We start from the raw sequence: 15,328 nt of genomic DNA, 5'->3' as shown, positions 1-15,328 counted from the left end.
AGGCTGTCTTAATAAACACAAAGGTCGGTTTTACTCCCCACATCTGCAGATTTGAAGATCTAGTGGATGATTTTTATTTGTCATGGATAAGTGCTAGCGCTAATTAGCATAGCCACATAGCTACATGTTCATAGCTGTAGCTGTAGCTGTAGCTGTAGCTGTAGCTGTGTACCAATACACACGTCGACATACTGACAAATAAAACAACAAGAAACACTAAATCTGTGACCAATCCTTCATAAAAGGTCCTGCTGCCTTTCTGGCAGAGGTCGGTTTTACTCCCCACATCTGCAGATTTGAAGATCTAGTGGATGATTTTTATTTATCATGGATAAGTGCTAGCGCTAGTTAGCATAGCCACATAGCTACATGTTCGTAGCTGTGTACCAAGACACACGTCTACATACTGATAAATAAAACAACAAGAAACACTAAATCTATGACCAATCGTTCAGAAAGGTCCTGCTACAGGCGCCTCTCCGTCAGGATCAGATTCAGAGGGTTGAAGTAACGCGATCTCTGAGCAGCCGTGTATATTCAGCCAACATATAAACATTAGATCAACGTGCTGGAGAGCCGAGGCACATCCACTTCCGGAGGGGGCGTGGTCAGAGGGAAAACAGAGTGTTCTGAGGAGGACTGAAGAAAAGGACTTTTCAGGCATTCCAAAATCTGATTTCAAAGTGTTTTTTTGAGCATAAACTTTAAAGACATGTTTTGGGGACCTCTTAGACCAATATATATTGATGAAAAAAGCGTGATATGTCACCTTTAAGATTACGAGTTTTTTCCCAAATAAGGACATGACTGACTTGACTCCCAGACGGGAACGCAGAACTGTTGGCTAGGAGGCTCAAACTCCGCCTCTTTACATCACACTATGCCTGGTTGAGTTCCACATTTCCAATATGGCTGCCGCCACTGACTGGCTTCAAAACAGCGCTCAGGAACAGATGGGTGACATCAAGGATACTACGTCCATTATTTGTACAGTCTATGCCCCTACCCTGACACAAATAACCTCCAGATTAAAGAGGTAGAGCTACAAAAGTGCAAAATATAAGACAAGGAGTAAATAAATAAAAATAAATAGATGAAGACAATAATTGAAACATATTAAGCCACACCATGGTGATGCTCAGTCTAACGTTATTATATGACAAGCTGAGCTGTTAACATAAGATAGAGAAGGATTCCAGGTATTTTTAACAGTATAAAGGATACCAGTTTGAATAGGTAAGTGGGACAGAATATTTCCATTTGAACAGAACTAATGTCCGGGCCAGCAGAGTTGTGAACACCATCAAGTCCTTCTTGGATGAAGAGAGATTATACAGAGGGGGAGACACACCAAACAAAGTAGTAGAAGCATTAGGGACCGGTCTTTTCCAAGTTACCTTTGACCATGTACTGAACACCTCAGACCAGAACACTTATAAAGAGGGACAGCTCCAGAACATGTGTAACTTGCTGAAGCTTGTTGATGCCTCTCTTCCTAACAGCTGTGTGTCTATCTTACAGACTATTGGGGTATTTCAGGGACATAACACGTACGATATATTTAAAGTGCTGTTGTTGTGGGTGTTGTGTTTATGTGTTGCAGGTCAGTGACCAGCTGGTGGAGATCAACGGAGACAGCACAGCGGGGATGACGCACAGCCAGGCGGTGGAGCAGATCCGCAGAGGAGGCCATCGCATCCACCTGGTGCTCAAGAGAGGAAACGGCTACGTGCCAGACTATGGTGAGAAACAGTGGGAGGGTAAGAGTGGGGTTGAAATGTGTTTGTACCCACTGTGTGTTTACAGAAGGGAATTAAAAAAGTATGGAAATATAAGATAAATATATAAGGAAATTAATATTATGTGGAACTTTATTTCTCATGCATGGGGAGCATTTGTCTTGTGTTATCTACTTTCTTCTTATTCTCTAAGGGACTGATTCTAACAAATATATCTGCTTTTTCACTCTTCCTTTTACCACTTTTTAACCTCTCCACATCTTTGGTTGATTTGCTTGTTTTTGCTTTTAACCCAAACCGTTTCCCCTTTGACAACTCTGGGTTTCCTTGTTTCTTCCTTTAAACATTTCTCTTCTTTCTTTCTTCTCTTTTCCCTTTCCTCTTCACTTTCTCTCCCAGTGGAGCTCTCCAGTTTGTCTCTTTGTATGACCAACTCCAAGCTAGGCGAGCCTTGCTTCTATATCATTGGACGGACAGAGAATACGCGGTTGGTAATGGTTCCTGTTAGTTCTCCCATTTTCTGTCTCTCTACAGCCTTCTGCTCAGTCACCACTGCTAACCTCTGTACTGAGATCTTTGATACCAGCTAAAGATATGGTGGAAAAATGTGAAGTGTCACTCGGATTAGCCACCAAAACCTGTCTCTAAAGAAACTTCTACATTTCCACAAGGTGTAAGCAAAGTGTGCTATTTATAACCCAATTTGAAAGAAAGTTGGGACTCTGATGTTGATAAAAACAGATTTTGATGGTTTGCAGATAGTTTAAACGCTATCTTTGATTGGAAAGAATGCAAAGACATCATTTCAAATGATTAACGGATTTTTTTCAATGAAAAATATTTGCTTATTTTAAATTTGATGCCCACAACACATTTCCAAAGCATTGAGACAAAAACAACGCACTGAAAAAGTTTTGTAATGTTAACAATCACCTAGAGGAACATATTCCAACTAATAAGATTAATTTGCAACAAGTTAGCAACTTGACTTGGTATAAAAAGGTTATTCCAGAGAGGCTGACTCTCTTAGAAGTAGAAATTAAAAGAGGTTCATCAGTCTGTAAGAGAGTTTCAGAATAATGTTCTTCAGGGTAAAACTGCAAAGAATTAGGGCAGCCCTATTCAATTAGCGGCCAGCGGGCCACCCTTGAGTGGCCCGAAAACAACTGCCGAGTGATTGTGACTTGGGTCCGGCAAGAAAAACATATTTTACTGACACTGACAAGTGCTGCTCTTTTATTGTGTTTATGCCCTTTTGGATGTGGCAATACATTAATAAACATCTGGCCCAGCTCATGTCCTTAGTCTGAAAATCCGGCCCGACAAAATATTAATTGAATAGCCCTGAATTAGGGGATTTCATCATCTCCAGTTCAGAGGATCTGAAGAAATGTGTGTACAAAAGCAGCAAGGCCAAGAACTGATACTGGATGGCAGTTATCTTTGGGCCTTTAAGTGGCACTGCATCAGAAACAGACATGACTCTTTAGTGGAGTTCACTGCATGAGCTCAAAGTCACTTCCAAAAAAAATGTCTGTAAACATGGTTTGTAGCTTTATCAAGTAATACATGTTAAAATCGACCATGCAAAGGAAAACTAAAAAAAAATTGACATTCTTTTTGGAAATCATGGATACAGCAGCCTAATGCTTTGTTATCCACATACATTTCCAAGGCCAGCATCAATGATAGCATATGGATGCATAAGTGCCCCTGACATGGCTAGCTTACACATCTGTGAAGGCAAAGTGATCAGAGCTGAACAATATATACAGGTTTTAAAGCAACATATGCTGCCATCCAGACAATTACATTTTCAGGAGAGACCTCACGTAATACAGTAAGACAATGCCAAACCAATCCCAAATGTTTGAACATTTCGCTGGCATTAAAATGAGCGTGTGTTTTTCATAAAACAATGACTCTTTTTAGTTTCAACATTTGTTTTGTTGTCTTAAACTATTTCAATTAAATACAGTGTTTGATGGTTTGTAAACCATTCAAATCTGTTTGTGTGGTCCTGTTGCACAGCGTCCCAGCTCTTTTGGAATCAAGGCTGTAATAAGAAGAAAAGCACTTTTATGAAGCATCATGACTCATGTTTGAAAGAAAGCATTATCTGCAGGTTGCACTCAAATGGAAAAGCAGCTGTTGTTATGCAAGCAAGCCTAATGCCCAAAATCCCTGAATCAAAACAATCAGTTTCTGGATTTCAGAGCTCTTTAATAACAGATTATATAAAGCTCTCTGCCTGAGATTTCCTCTCATTTACCTGCTCATTCAGTCTGTTTTCTCGTCCTCTTTCCACCTCGTCCTCTCCACGTTATGTCTGTCCAGGCCGTGAAAATCCCAGAATCACCTCCCCCTCCCTCCTGCGTCACCCCAAGGAGCAGGGTTTGGCTGCAGTAGACTCCACGGGGCGGAAGGGGCGCAGCACCAAGCAGAAGAGGAGAAGCAGGTCTTTAGATGGACGCCAGAGGGAGAGATCTACAGCAAGGAGGAGAAAGAGACACGGTTCAGAAGAGGGAGGCGGAGGAGGGCGCTCTGATTTAAAAAGCCCAACCTCTGAGCTGGAGGAGAGGTCTCCAGATGCAAGAACAAGCAGCAGGAGGAGGAGGAGGAGGAGGAGAAAAGGTGTGTCTGAGAGTTTACCAAGAGATGTCTCCAGGAGAAATGATGATGATGAGACAAAAAGTGTGACAGAGAGGGGACGGAAAAGAGATAGACGGAGTAAAAGCAAGGAGAGGAGGAGTAGAAGTGAGGTGAGGGTGAGAGAAGCAGAGGTCGAGGAGCCAGAGCAAGCGGAGAAGGAAGAAGAAGAGGGGAAGGATAAGCAGGAGGTACCTGCTGTTGAGGAAAAGGTGGAAGAGAAGAGAGAAGAGGAGCAGGAGAGAGTTAGTTCAGAGAAGGAAGAAAGTGATGATGATGTTTTTCTTCCTATTCCAAGTCCAAACCTAAAACTTCCCAGACCTAAGCTAGACTTGGAGGAGAAGGAGGATGAAAACTGGGACATGGTGGCAGAATACAGAGAGCTGAGGAGTGAGAAGGAGGTGGAGGAGCAGGATGAAGGCAGGGGTGAAAACATAGAGCTGAATCAGGATCAGAGAGACAGCAACAGTGCACAGAGCAATCAGGTGACGGGGCCTCTATCGGGCATTGATGTGATCGATCCGCTGTCAGAGAGAAAGCCCTTCTCCTTCCTCACCTCCATGCTGTCCCTGGAGCAGCCGGGTGACGATGACTCAGAGTCTGGAGGCAGCCAATCTGACGGCAGCGTGTCGGCTGCCAGCATCTCCGGCCTCTCCCTGACCGCCACAGAAGCAGGCGGGCGCAGAGCCGCGGTGTTGCCAGGCCCTTGGCTCCTTCCCAGCGAGCAGAGGGTGGCACCGGTCGAAGACGGGGAGACGAGCCCAGGGGCGCCGACAGAGCAGGGAGGAGGAAGAAGAAGAAAAAACCCTTTCTCTTTACTTTTTAAAAGGAAGTAGAGCATGAAAACATCTGAGTATCTGATTTCAGATTCTGTCAGTCTCACTGTGTTAGACCTTGACTTGTTTTCTACCAACATCTCCTCACATCCACTTTGATATCTGCAGTAGTATGAAGTCATGTTATTTGTGCCTTTTTACAGCTGACCTCTGGTTGGTGTCTAACATTTATATCTCATGTTAATCTGTAAATGAACATGCTAAAGTTCTGTCACATGTTTTGCTGGTGAAACAAACCATAGTATTGTCTTTTTTATGAAGCACTCCTCTTTTCACGTTTGGAGGATTTTGTGATCATTTTCAGGAGAGTTGTTCTGATACCAACCCTGTATCTGAAATGCCTCCAACACAGCCTACAATGCTGTAACTGGTTTTGGCTGTTGACTGTATATAAAGATGGTTGACAGGTCTCCAATTCCTCTCGATGTAGAAAAGTGAAGCCAAATTACCCCCTCAACAGGTGCTCACATATTGTACCAGTGAGTTCGTTTGGAACCAGACTCTAACATCCCACCCCTTTTAAAGCAACTTTAACTCCCTTATGAAACAACAACACAGATTCCTCAGGTCAGAACAGTCTACATCAGAACAGATTCATGTGTTGGTCTGAAGCAGACAATCATGGTTATGTAAAGTTGAAGGCTCTTGTGATAGTCTTCCTTAGGTTTTCTCCAGGGCTGTCCAAAGATTGCATTTTTTAATCACAGTTTTAATCACTTGTTAAAAATTCCATTATTTTGAATTTCAGAACAGCTTATACTTTATTATCTTGACTTTTACCTTCATTATTCTCCAGTGTGGTCTGAAACGATGACTTAAGGGTAGGAGACCGTTTCAAAGTGCTTATTTTGTGAAATACAGTGTTCATCTTTTTTAAAGGATAACACTGAAACACAATAAGACAAGTGCAGAAGGGCAAGTACAAAATGTCCAATACAGTTATTCTGAGATCAGTTTGATTACACACTGACGTCCAGTGATCCCCAGTTAGTGCAACAGCATTAACACTTGTCAGGAGTTCCAGTTTGGTTGCTTTCTCTGTTTCCCACACGTCCTGTATGTGTGAAACTGTTGGAACAACAGTAACAGTCAAATTCCACCAGATCCGTGTCTGGTCCCTCTCTGATCCATCACGGCACTGGATCTGATAGGTTTCTATTTAAGTCAATGTGTTAACTGCCACTGGATCCACTCCATTGCGTTATGGCTGCGTCTCTGATCCAGCAGGTCGGAACGCAAAGTATCAGATACGCAAGACTTCTACTTTTGCCAGACGCCGGAGCACGACACATCAATCAGCACAGAGCAGATGGAGCAGGACAGGAAGTCAGGCACCAAAACAGAATTAAAACATCTGGTTTATTTTCAGAATAAAACACTCTGTGTTATCATTAGATCATTTTTAATTTAACTATGACAACAAAATGTCATTTTAAGCGGAGGCAGGCCTGGAGTCAACAGGTCAGAGGTTTTCAGAGGCTGATAAAGACAACATGAATGAGGAGAGGAGCGCAAACCTCGGTCACATGACTCCAGCTGTCTGGCGGTCCTGCTCCGTGCTACATTCCGAAAACGCAGCCGGTGGGTGTTGACGGATGAGAGAGCACGGATCTGGACCGCAATGGATCGGACATTGGAGATGGACAGGACACTTATCTGGTGGAAGTCCCGTCTAAGGCATATCACAACATGCCAACCTGAGGGCGTCCTTTAGACTTGAGTCTTCACGGTGGTAAATGGTAAATGGACTTGTACTTATGCAGCGCTCTTCTAGTCTTTCTGACCACTCAAAATCCTTTTACACTTCTCACCACATTCACACACTGATGGCAGAGGCTATCGCAACATCAGTATTAGCTAATCTCTTTCATACACACTCACACCCCGCTGACCAACAGAGGGAGAATTTGGGGTTCAGTGTCTTCAGAGAGTCCTTCCAATTGAGAGATGAGTGACTCTACCACCGAGCCACAGCCGCCCCAGTGTTAACCTGCAGTCCCCCATTTAGTCACCAGGGGGAGCTCTAAAGGATTTGGCTTCACTTTTGGGAATCTGTCATTTTATCCATCTTTGTATACATTCAATGGTAATGGTGAGTAAGCTGGTCAGTGTACCCATCTGATACCATAAATTATGAGCCACATTAATATGATGCAGCTGCTTCAAACAACAAGGGAAATATTTGAGTTACATTATCATGCAATCAAAGCAATCAGCCACAGTGTTCTGATAGCTAAGAGGGTAAGTGCTATCCACAAATTCTTATAGTTTTTTTGTTTTTACCAGTTACACTTCTTTAATTCAGACTAAGGATGATTAAATTGATAAAACATAAATGAAGCAGTTTCATGTTAAAACGTTGTTTTTCAATCACTCCACAGGGGGCACAGGAAGTATGGGCTGCAGGCAGAGCCATCACTCATCTTAGTTTAGCCTGCGCTACTTGATTTGTTTTTTTTCTGTCGCTCTGAGTCCCACAGCTACACAACAATGGTGGCAATCACACAAATTACATATTTTGGAATTGTATACACTTAATATGTTTAGATTGTTAATGGCATCATTCTTTTTCAATCACCCCGGTATCAGAGGGGTACTTTGAATCAGCCAATACCTAAGTCCATGTCTAAGAAAACAACGTCAGGTAGACAAAAAGGCATCAGAACATAACTAGTTTCCAGGACAACGAGGTATTTCAGACACCTTGGTTTAAATCACTTCTTCAACTTCTCTGCCTCCCTGCTATCAAGCCACTTCAGCAGAGCCTCTCCTCTCTTAATCACCCCCTTACTGTAAAAAGACTGCACAGACATTCACTTATACCTCATGAAGATACTGAGCAATAATAATGCAACTGTCCGAGACAGTCATCCATTTCCACTGCGCCACTTCCACCTGGTCTGAGAGGAAGCCGTGTTTGAATGAAATCCTCTGATGTGGACACTTGCCTCGACTTGTAATGTTGTTCCATTTAACTGAATATTTGATTGTGATGATGCAAATCCCTTTTTTAGACAGCAGGTGTGGAATCTATATCCTGTAAATATTTGTATAGAAATAAATGACAGAACTTATTGTAAATACTGTGCTAAGTGGAGCAAGCCCTGTTTGTATTACTTTATCGTAATACATCATGATAAGTCAAATATAAAAGTATATGCAGTATATCTATATATTACATACAACAGATACCCGTACATATTATTTATTATAGTGTGAAGAGATATATTGTGAAAAGTGGTATATAGCTTTTGTGAAGGCTCTTATCGTAAACAGACTATATTGGACCTGACTATTCAGACATGAATGTTTTGTACTAAGCTGCTCGGGTGTTGATAAGGATGCTCTGTGTCGTACCCTCCTTCAGACGTCAGAAAAAGATGCCAAAAATATGCACATGGGGTGTGCATATTTCCAGTACTGTTAATAATATTGTGTGTGAGGTCAGAACAAAAACACGATCTAGATTCTAGTGAGTGCTGTGCCCATCGTGCCACGTACAGTTGCCTTGGTAACATAAATCACTTTATCCTAACCGCTGATTCTTTCTTACTGTGAAAACCCTTTTTCGCTCTGAGGTCCCTAATATGAGATAAGTGGGCGAGCCGTTTAGTAGCTCCAGTCATGCCAAAAAATAAAGGCCCTTACTGTAAATCCACAAAGATAATACTTAGGATAAATCTCTGCAGGAGATCAGCGTGCATCTAAGATGGAAAACAGCACATCGTTCAGTTTTTGTCCTCATTTTTGAAAAAGTTTTGTTTTAAAATCTAGGATACAGTGAGATGTTATTTTTCTATGAGATTATCTTTTTGGAAATACTCAGGTTTTCAGATACTTTGCTCTATAGATAAGCCATTATTAGGAAGAAAAGCTACAAAGTGACTTCAAACCATTTTCAGAACATTTGATTTAAATGTTAAAGCTGTTTTTTTTCCTCTTTTTTTGCTTCAATACAGCATAATGAGACGCAGACTGTTACAGCTGTTTGTTACAAACCCATAATCATCTAAAGGTTGATTCTAAAAATGAAGTTATTCCTTCATTCGTACCCATTCTGAACAAACCGATGTGTTGCCCTGCCCGTGTGTTTGCATTACTGTGCTGCTAGCACAGAGACCAAACCAACATACTGTACTCCCCAACCAATGAGCATACAGAGTAGCTTGGTAGCCTATATGTCAGACTTATTTTATAACGTTTGCTAACGCTCTGTTTTTAGATTTTCATTTCCCATGGGGGATAATATGGCTGAACTGTAAACACGTTCTAATAAAACTCTAAATAAACTGCTGAACCAATTTCCTCAGTAGTCATGCGTGTCTTCTTTTTATTGCTTTTTTTAATAGGCACAGAAAAGGCACATTGATGAACAGCAGATGGCAGCAGGATCACAGGATACAGCACATTCTTTTTGGGAGAGGAGATTTGGTGTGTGAGACATTGTTTTAAATATGCCTAAAAAGGTATTCAGAAATATAGCAGATATGTGCATGCAAGGATGGAATAAGATGATTCAGATGAATAAGACACACACCTGATCATTTCTTTGGAGATCAATTATTAAACCTGCTTTTTGCAAGAACATGAATCTTACATTTCCCATCCCTCAGTCTAATATTAGTTTCCTATACTGTACACCTGTGTGAGCTATTACAGAGAGCGAGAGAGGTGGATGAATTCATGGCGAGCGTCTCAGTTCAGATATGAGCACTTAAGTACTGTCACTAAAAATAACAACGCTCTGAGGCTGCCTCGCTCTCATGTTGTCCTAAGCTGCATCCTTCTGTTCATGTCAGCTCATACGCAAAAAAATACCACCGCAGTGATTACAGCTCTGCTGCCGCTGAAACTGATCTCAATTCAGACTGAGGTACACTCAGATAAGTGGGGATAAACAAACGTTTACTAAAGAGGATTAAAAATCAAGATGTTTTTTTTTTTTGTGAGTCTCTTCTATAAAAAAAAATGTTTAACAGAGAAGAGGGAGATGCTGTCATCTGCCCATAGGCGATACATTACAGCATATAACATCTCTTTTTACATGTGCAATGTTTTCTACTGGCGCTCAACAGGATTCCTGAAGTGTGTGAAGTTACAATTACAAATGCAAAATAAGACTTTGATCATGCCTTCAAAATAAAGCGTCATCTTGACATTTTGTTTTTAGCTTAAAAAAGATAATTTTGCATTGTTTGGATGGAAACTGGATCAGATATATACCCTTACGTTACCTGCATCCTCAGGTTTATTTAGGTTTATTTGGGTCTGCATCAACAATCAACACTTCCCTTCACATGCCATGCCTTCAGATGCCATGTAAAAATCACAAATAAAAACTAAAAACAAACCAATCACTGAGGGATTCAGCAACCATGAAAGTATATATGGACGTATACATACAGTATATACACACACACACACACATCGACATGTGACTACTGATGACATAATAATGCATATTACATTATATTATATAATTATCTTGCTATGTCATATTATGTTATAACACATTATTATTGTTAACTACAGCTTACGGTCATATCATATACCCATATTTATTTATTTATTTATTTATTATATTACTTAATCGGTCATTACCAACCATAATGACACCATGTCAACCTGTCACTAATGAAACATTTTTAATACTGCCTGTAATTCCTGCTATTTAATCCATTTGTAACATTTGTATTCTATCTTTATTTATCTATTTTTATTTTTACTTATTTTATCTCATTTTACTAATTGGAACTTCTTCTTGATTGTACTTTTGTCTGGGTTTTAATATCTTTGTTTTTTTTTATAATTTTTATTTTTCAAAAAGCAGGTAGAAATCACAGTGTAGTTTCGTACAATGGTTTTTGTTTTTCTAAAACATACATGAACAGGTACATCCCTCCCTCCCTCCCGCAAACCTGTTGTACAGTGAGACAGACAGGTAGAAACATACATATATATATACATACTATCCACAGTGACAACCAGTAAAGACCGACAGGTTTAAAATAATAATCATAATAAAAAAATAAAATACAATCAAAATAAATTAAGATAACTTAGGTATAAATTAAAAAAAGGAAAACAAAAAAGTGCTGGGGTTTAATATTTTATCTTATCTTATCTTATCTTATCTTATCTTATCTTATCTTATCTATTTAATTTAACACTTTTATTACTTGCTTGTTTGTAAATATGCTTTGAAATATACTGGTCATTCGCCAAAAAAAAACAAGGGTGAATGTTCGATAATTTACTCAGTAAATACATCATGTATCAGTCCTTATTGACATCTGTATTTATATCCATCTTTTCCTGCACATTTCAAGTGATGCAGTTGCTTTTATTTTGATACTCTCACCCGGAAGTCCCATATTAGTGCTGCTGACTTGACGGTGATGCGCGCAGAGGAAGAGACGCACGCATCGCTGCAGTTCAGAGAAACCTCATCGTGTTTCTGCGGCACACCAAAGAAGATTCGCCGCTGCTCTCCTGCATGGATTACTGACCTGACTCCACCAAACTCGACTCAGATAAGTAGGAAATAAATCAACCTGCTCGTTTCCACCGATTTCAGATCAGCGCCTTAAAGCAGCAATCACAAAGTACAGTTTACAGATTTGGCACCGCGCACTGAGACTTTCGGGCGGAGAGTTTTTTCGGTCCTTAGAAGATCTTTATTTCAAGAGCAGTGTTTATGAATGTGTGACGAGGAAGTAAACTCTGCATTAATCTCGGATGAAAAAACCCAGAGAGAGACACTTTAGGTACTGATCTGAATTTTAAACTCTTTGAGATGTAGTTTTTTTTGGAGCAGAGGGGAGGATTTGGACCCCAAGAATGAACTTAGTAAGCCACCTGTGCTTACTTTCTGTGCTGTAAAGACACAGCGAACCATGGGTTGAAAGCGACGATGATAGACTGCGGGGATACTCAACGTGGGAGGGAGCAGAATTTTCTATGTTATGTAATGATTGACAGCAACTGATAATTAGTGGTCGATCTTTAACAGCATCACCCCCATCATCCCTTTCCCCCCTTCCCCTTGAAGTAGATGAGGCAAGGTAGTGCTTTTTTTTAGATGTTTAATATAGATATATCACGGATCAGTGGATATAGATTATATTTTTCTTATTGCTCTATGTCATTCTTTGATCAGAGCACATATAAAACAAGAATTGGCCTCCATCACTTAAATCCAGTTGGCCAGACTCAGTTTAAATACATTTACTTTGACGATCAATATCAATCATGATGCCACAAACTCTTGACCTGCTCCATGCTGATCTGGCATGGTCTTTCAAAATGACTTTAACTTCAGGGATTCAGACGCTCAACAGTGTTTCCAGCTTTTGTTATTCCTCTGTACTGTTTTCTCTGCATTGCAACACTTTCAACGGCCGTTAAGATGCGATAATGCTCGTTTTAACCCTCAGATTTGGGGATATGTAGTCGTTCTGACCCACAAGAACTATTCATCTCAGTGACTTTCTAATTCTAAACATCCACTGCCAGAAGTAAACCTTCACTAGTCGTTGACCCTTCCCTCCCCCCCACTCATTAGGGCTGGTGGGGGGGGTGGATCTCGGCCCCACGGGGGTCAAAACCGTGGTGGTCATAACCCTAAAGGCAGGGTTTCCACCATGGAGACCAGCCCAGAGAGCCCAAACCGGGCAGTGGAGTACCTCCTGGAGCTCAACAACATCATCGAGAGCCAGGCCAAGCTCCTGGAGACTCAGCGCCGCCGCATTGAGGAGCTGGAAGGCCAGCTGGACCGGGTCAGTCAGGAGAACCAGGACCTGAGGCAGGAACGCAGCCCACATGGGACTGGTTCTGACACCCCTGAGCAGAACCACAACCACAACCAGCCTCTGTCCCTACCCATCCATCATGGCAGTGGAAGCGGCGGGACCAGTGCGACCTCTGCGACCCAGGCTACACCTGGATCTGCCACGACTCCAGCGCCTAGCAGGGAGAGGAGGAGTCACACCAGGCTGACCAGAGGTCTCTCCTGCGGCTCCAACACCACCGAGCGAGACCGGCTAGAACGTACCGACAGCACGGACACCACCACCAGCTCCACCATACGCAGAAAGTAAGTTCTTCTCCCACACAAAGCCTACTCTATTGGTCTGATTATCCTCCAATGAATGATGAGCATGGCTTCAGGTCAGATGACCGGAATGTCAGAGATGTTGTTCAGGTCGCTCTAAATCACACTGATGACCACCGTCTGCATAACATCCATTATTTCAGGTCGTGTATATTCTAAGCCGGCATAATGGCAGGCTGTATGGAGCCTCTCCAGTCTTTAGAGATAATCCTCACAGTGATGGCACTAAATGTAAGAAGGGAATATTTAATTCACCACTGTGAGGAAATGTGCAGAGTGCAGGAGGATTATAGGTAGAGTGGTAAGTGCTCAAAGTGAGCTCACCTCATCCCGCTGTGTGTGATTGTTCCTTTAGAGGGTTTGATTTCAGAAATGTTCCTATACCATTTTGTTCTTCATAAAGCAGGCTCTGATTACTCCTCTTGAGTAGTTAATGGCTTCACGTATTGTACTGAAAGCAGTGTGAAACAAAATGAAAGGCAATCATTTCTACCTAACTGAAATCTTAGCTTGTTAACAGCAATGTAAGCAGGCAGAGAGTAATGAAAGCTACAGCTACACTGGCTAGGAGAGGGTTGAATTCTAGGTATATGTAGTGACTTTTTGTCATTACAACTAAAAATATCAATATTGTTGTTATAAATACACTGGTTGCTGACAATTTGCCGGCTTTGAGTAGCATATTCTTTTTGCTAGCGCTGCACATAAATCTGTTATCGTCACACATTAAAGCTGCTGTTGGAAGGAATGGTGTAAAAAACGTTACTTTTTTTCTGCTGGGTTTGGAGAAAAGGTCATAATACCCATCGGTACTCATCGGTAAGTGAAGTAATTTGAGACTATTGCGAAATCTCTGTGTTTTCCAATGCCTATGTATAAAGCAATGTTATTATTCCCCTCGTTCCCGTTATCAGGGACCAATTATAGCTAATCTCCGAGCCTCTGTCCTGATTGGTCGAGTGGCAGCCCCACTACATCGTAGGGGTAGTGTTGACATTCGAAATCTCTCTCCAAACTGATGTTTATATCTCAATTACGAACGGCAGCTTTAATCAGCCTTAAACCAGATGATTATCAGTTGTATACATTAGCTGGCACACTCACTGTTACCTGATTGGTGGAATTGGAGGCCAATACTATTTCTTATATTAGTGATGAATGCATTGCCTTAACTTCACCATTAGCCAAAACTGAGCAACCCCCTGACTCTGGTGCAACAAACATTGTAGTTAATATCAGTAGAGACACACTAATTGCAGACATTGTGCTTGTTTTAAAGAACACTGTCTCCAGCACTTCACTGTTTTCGTTTGGTTGGGTGACATGACCAAAACATTTTTTTCCTTGTTTGATTTTTCTTGACTAACTGGTCCTGGCATCATGAAGGTAATTGAATGGCATACCTGTGGATACCTGATACTGCATTTTGAATATGTGCAGATGTTCAAATAACACGCTTCCCTTCTCAATACTGTCTCTGATACTTTGACTTGAATGTTGGCTGATACCAAGTACCTCCTTAATACAGGTGACACATAATTTTTTTTTTTTTTAATGCTGTTAGTTATGATATCAGATTTTTGTATTGACTTGGCAGTTACCGATGCTAGTATCATTATCAGTGCAACTCAATTCTCCAAGGTAGTCCAATACCATTGTTTCAGGTTGTCAGCAGCACTGGAGGCCGATACAGCTACTGGAATAAGTATCAGATCAATTCCATTTCAAGATGTTTTCCAAGTTTTCTTCCTGATACCATTTTTTGTGTAGGCTTTAGTGCTGGCAGATTCCAAGCACACCACCAATGTTAGTGCGATTACAAGAAAACAAAACATTGTTTGATAAAGACTGTTTGCAGACGCTTTGCTTGCTTTGATGAACATTATGTTCTCTAAGCAGGGCACTGTTGTAGTTAACTGCAAAATAACTTTCTGGGAATCAAATAACTTGTTGGGGGGGCAAACTGGTGATGGTATCAGATCTGTGGGTTT

The 15,328-nt window shown here is 41.2% G+C and overlaps 2 protein-coding genes across 3 annotated transcripts in view; both read left to right on the top strand.

Annotated features, from left to right (window-relative positions):
- Window positions 1-9,523, top strand: part of LOC117820935 (membrane-associated guanylate kinase, WW and PDZ domain-containing protein 1) — a 61,694-nt gene extending 52,171 nt beyond the window's left edge. Inside the window, exons 16-17 of the mRNA XM_034694883.1 lie at window positions 1,604-1,742; window positions 4,077-9,523. Of these exons, the coding sequence (XP_034550774.1) occupies window positions 1,604-1,742; window positions 4,077-5,224 (1,287 nt within the window). The 3' untranslated portion in view covers window positions 5,225-9,523. The remainder of the gene's footprint in view (window positions 1-1,603; window positions 1,743-4,076) is intronic.
- Window positions 9,524-11,611: 2,088 nt separating this feature from the next.
- iqsec2b (IQ motif and Sec7 domain ArfGEF 2b) overlaps window positions 11,612-15,328 on the top strand; it is a 39,156-nt gene continuing 35,439 nt past the window's right edge. For both annotated transcript variants that reach the window (XM_034696826.1, XM_034696825.1), the window contains exon 1: window positions 11,612-13,319. In XM_034696826.1, the coding sequence (XP_034552717.1) occupies window positions 12,868-13,319 (452 nt within the window). In that variant the 5' untranslated portion in view covers window positions 11,612-12,867. The remainder of the gene's footprint in view (window positions 13,320-15,328) is intronic.

Source organism: Notolabrus celidotus, chromosome 11 (assembly GCF_009762535.1).
Source record: "Notolabrus celidotus isolate fNotCel1 chromosome 11, fNotCel1.pri, whole genome shotgun sequence".
NCBI lineage: Eukaryota > Metazoa > Chordata > Actinopteri > Labriformes > Labridae > Notolabrus > Notolabrus celidotus.
The sequence above is the reverse complement of the archived record's forward strand: the minus strand, read 5'-3'. Positions and strand labels throughout refer to the sequence as shown.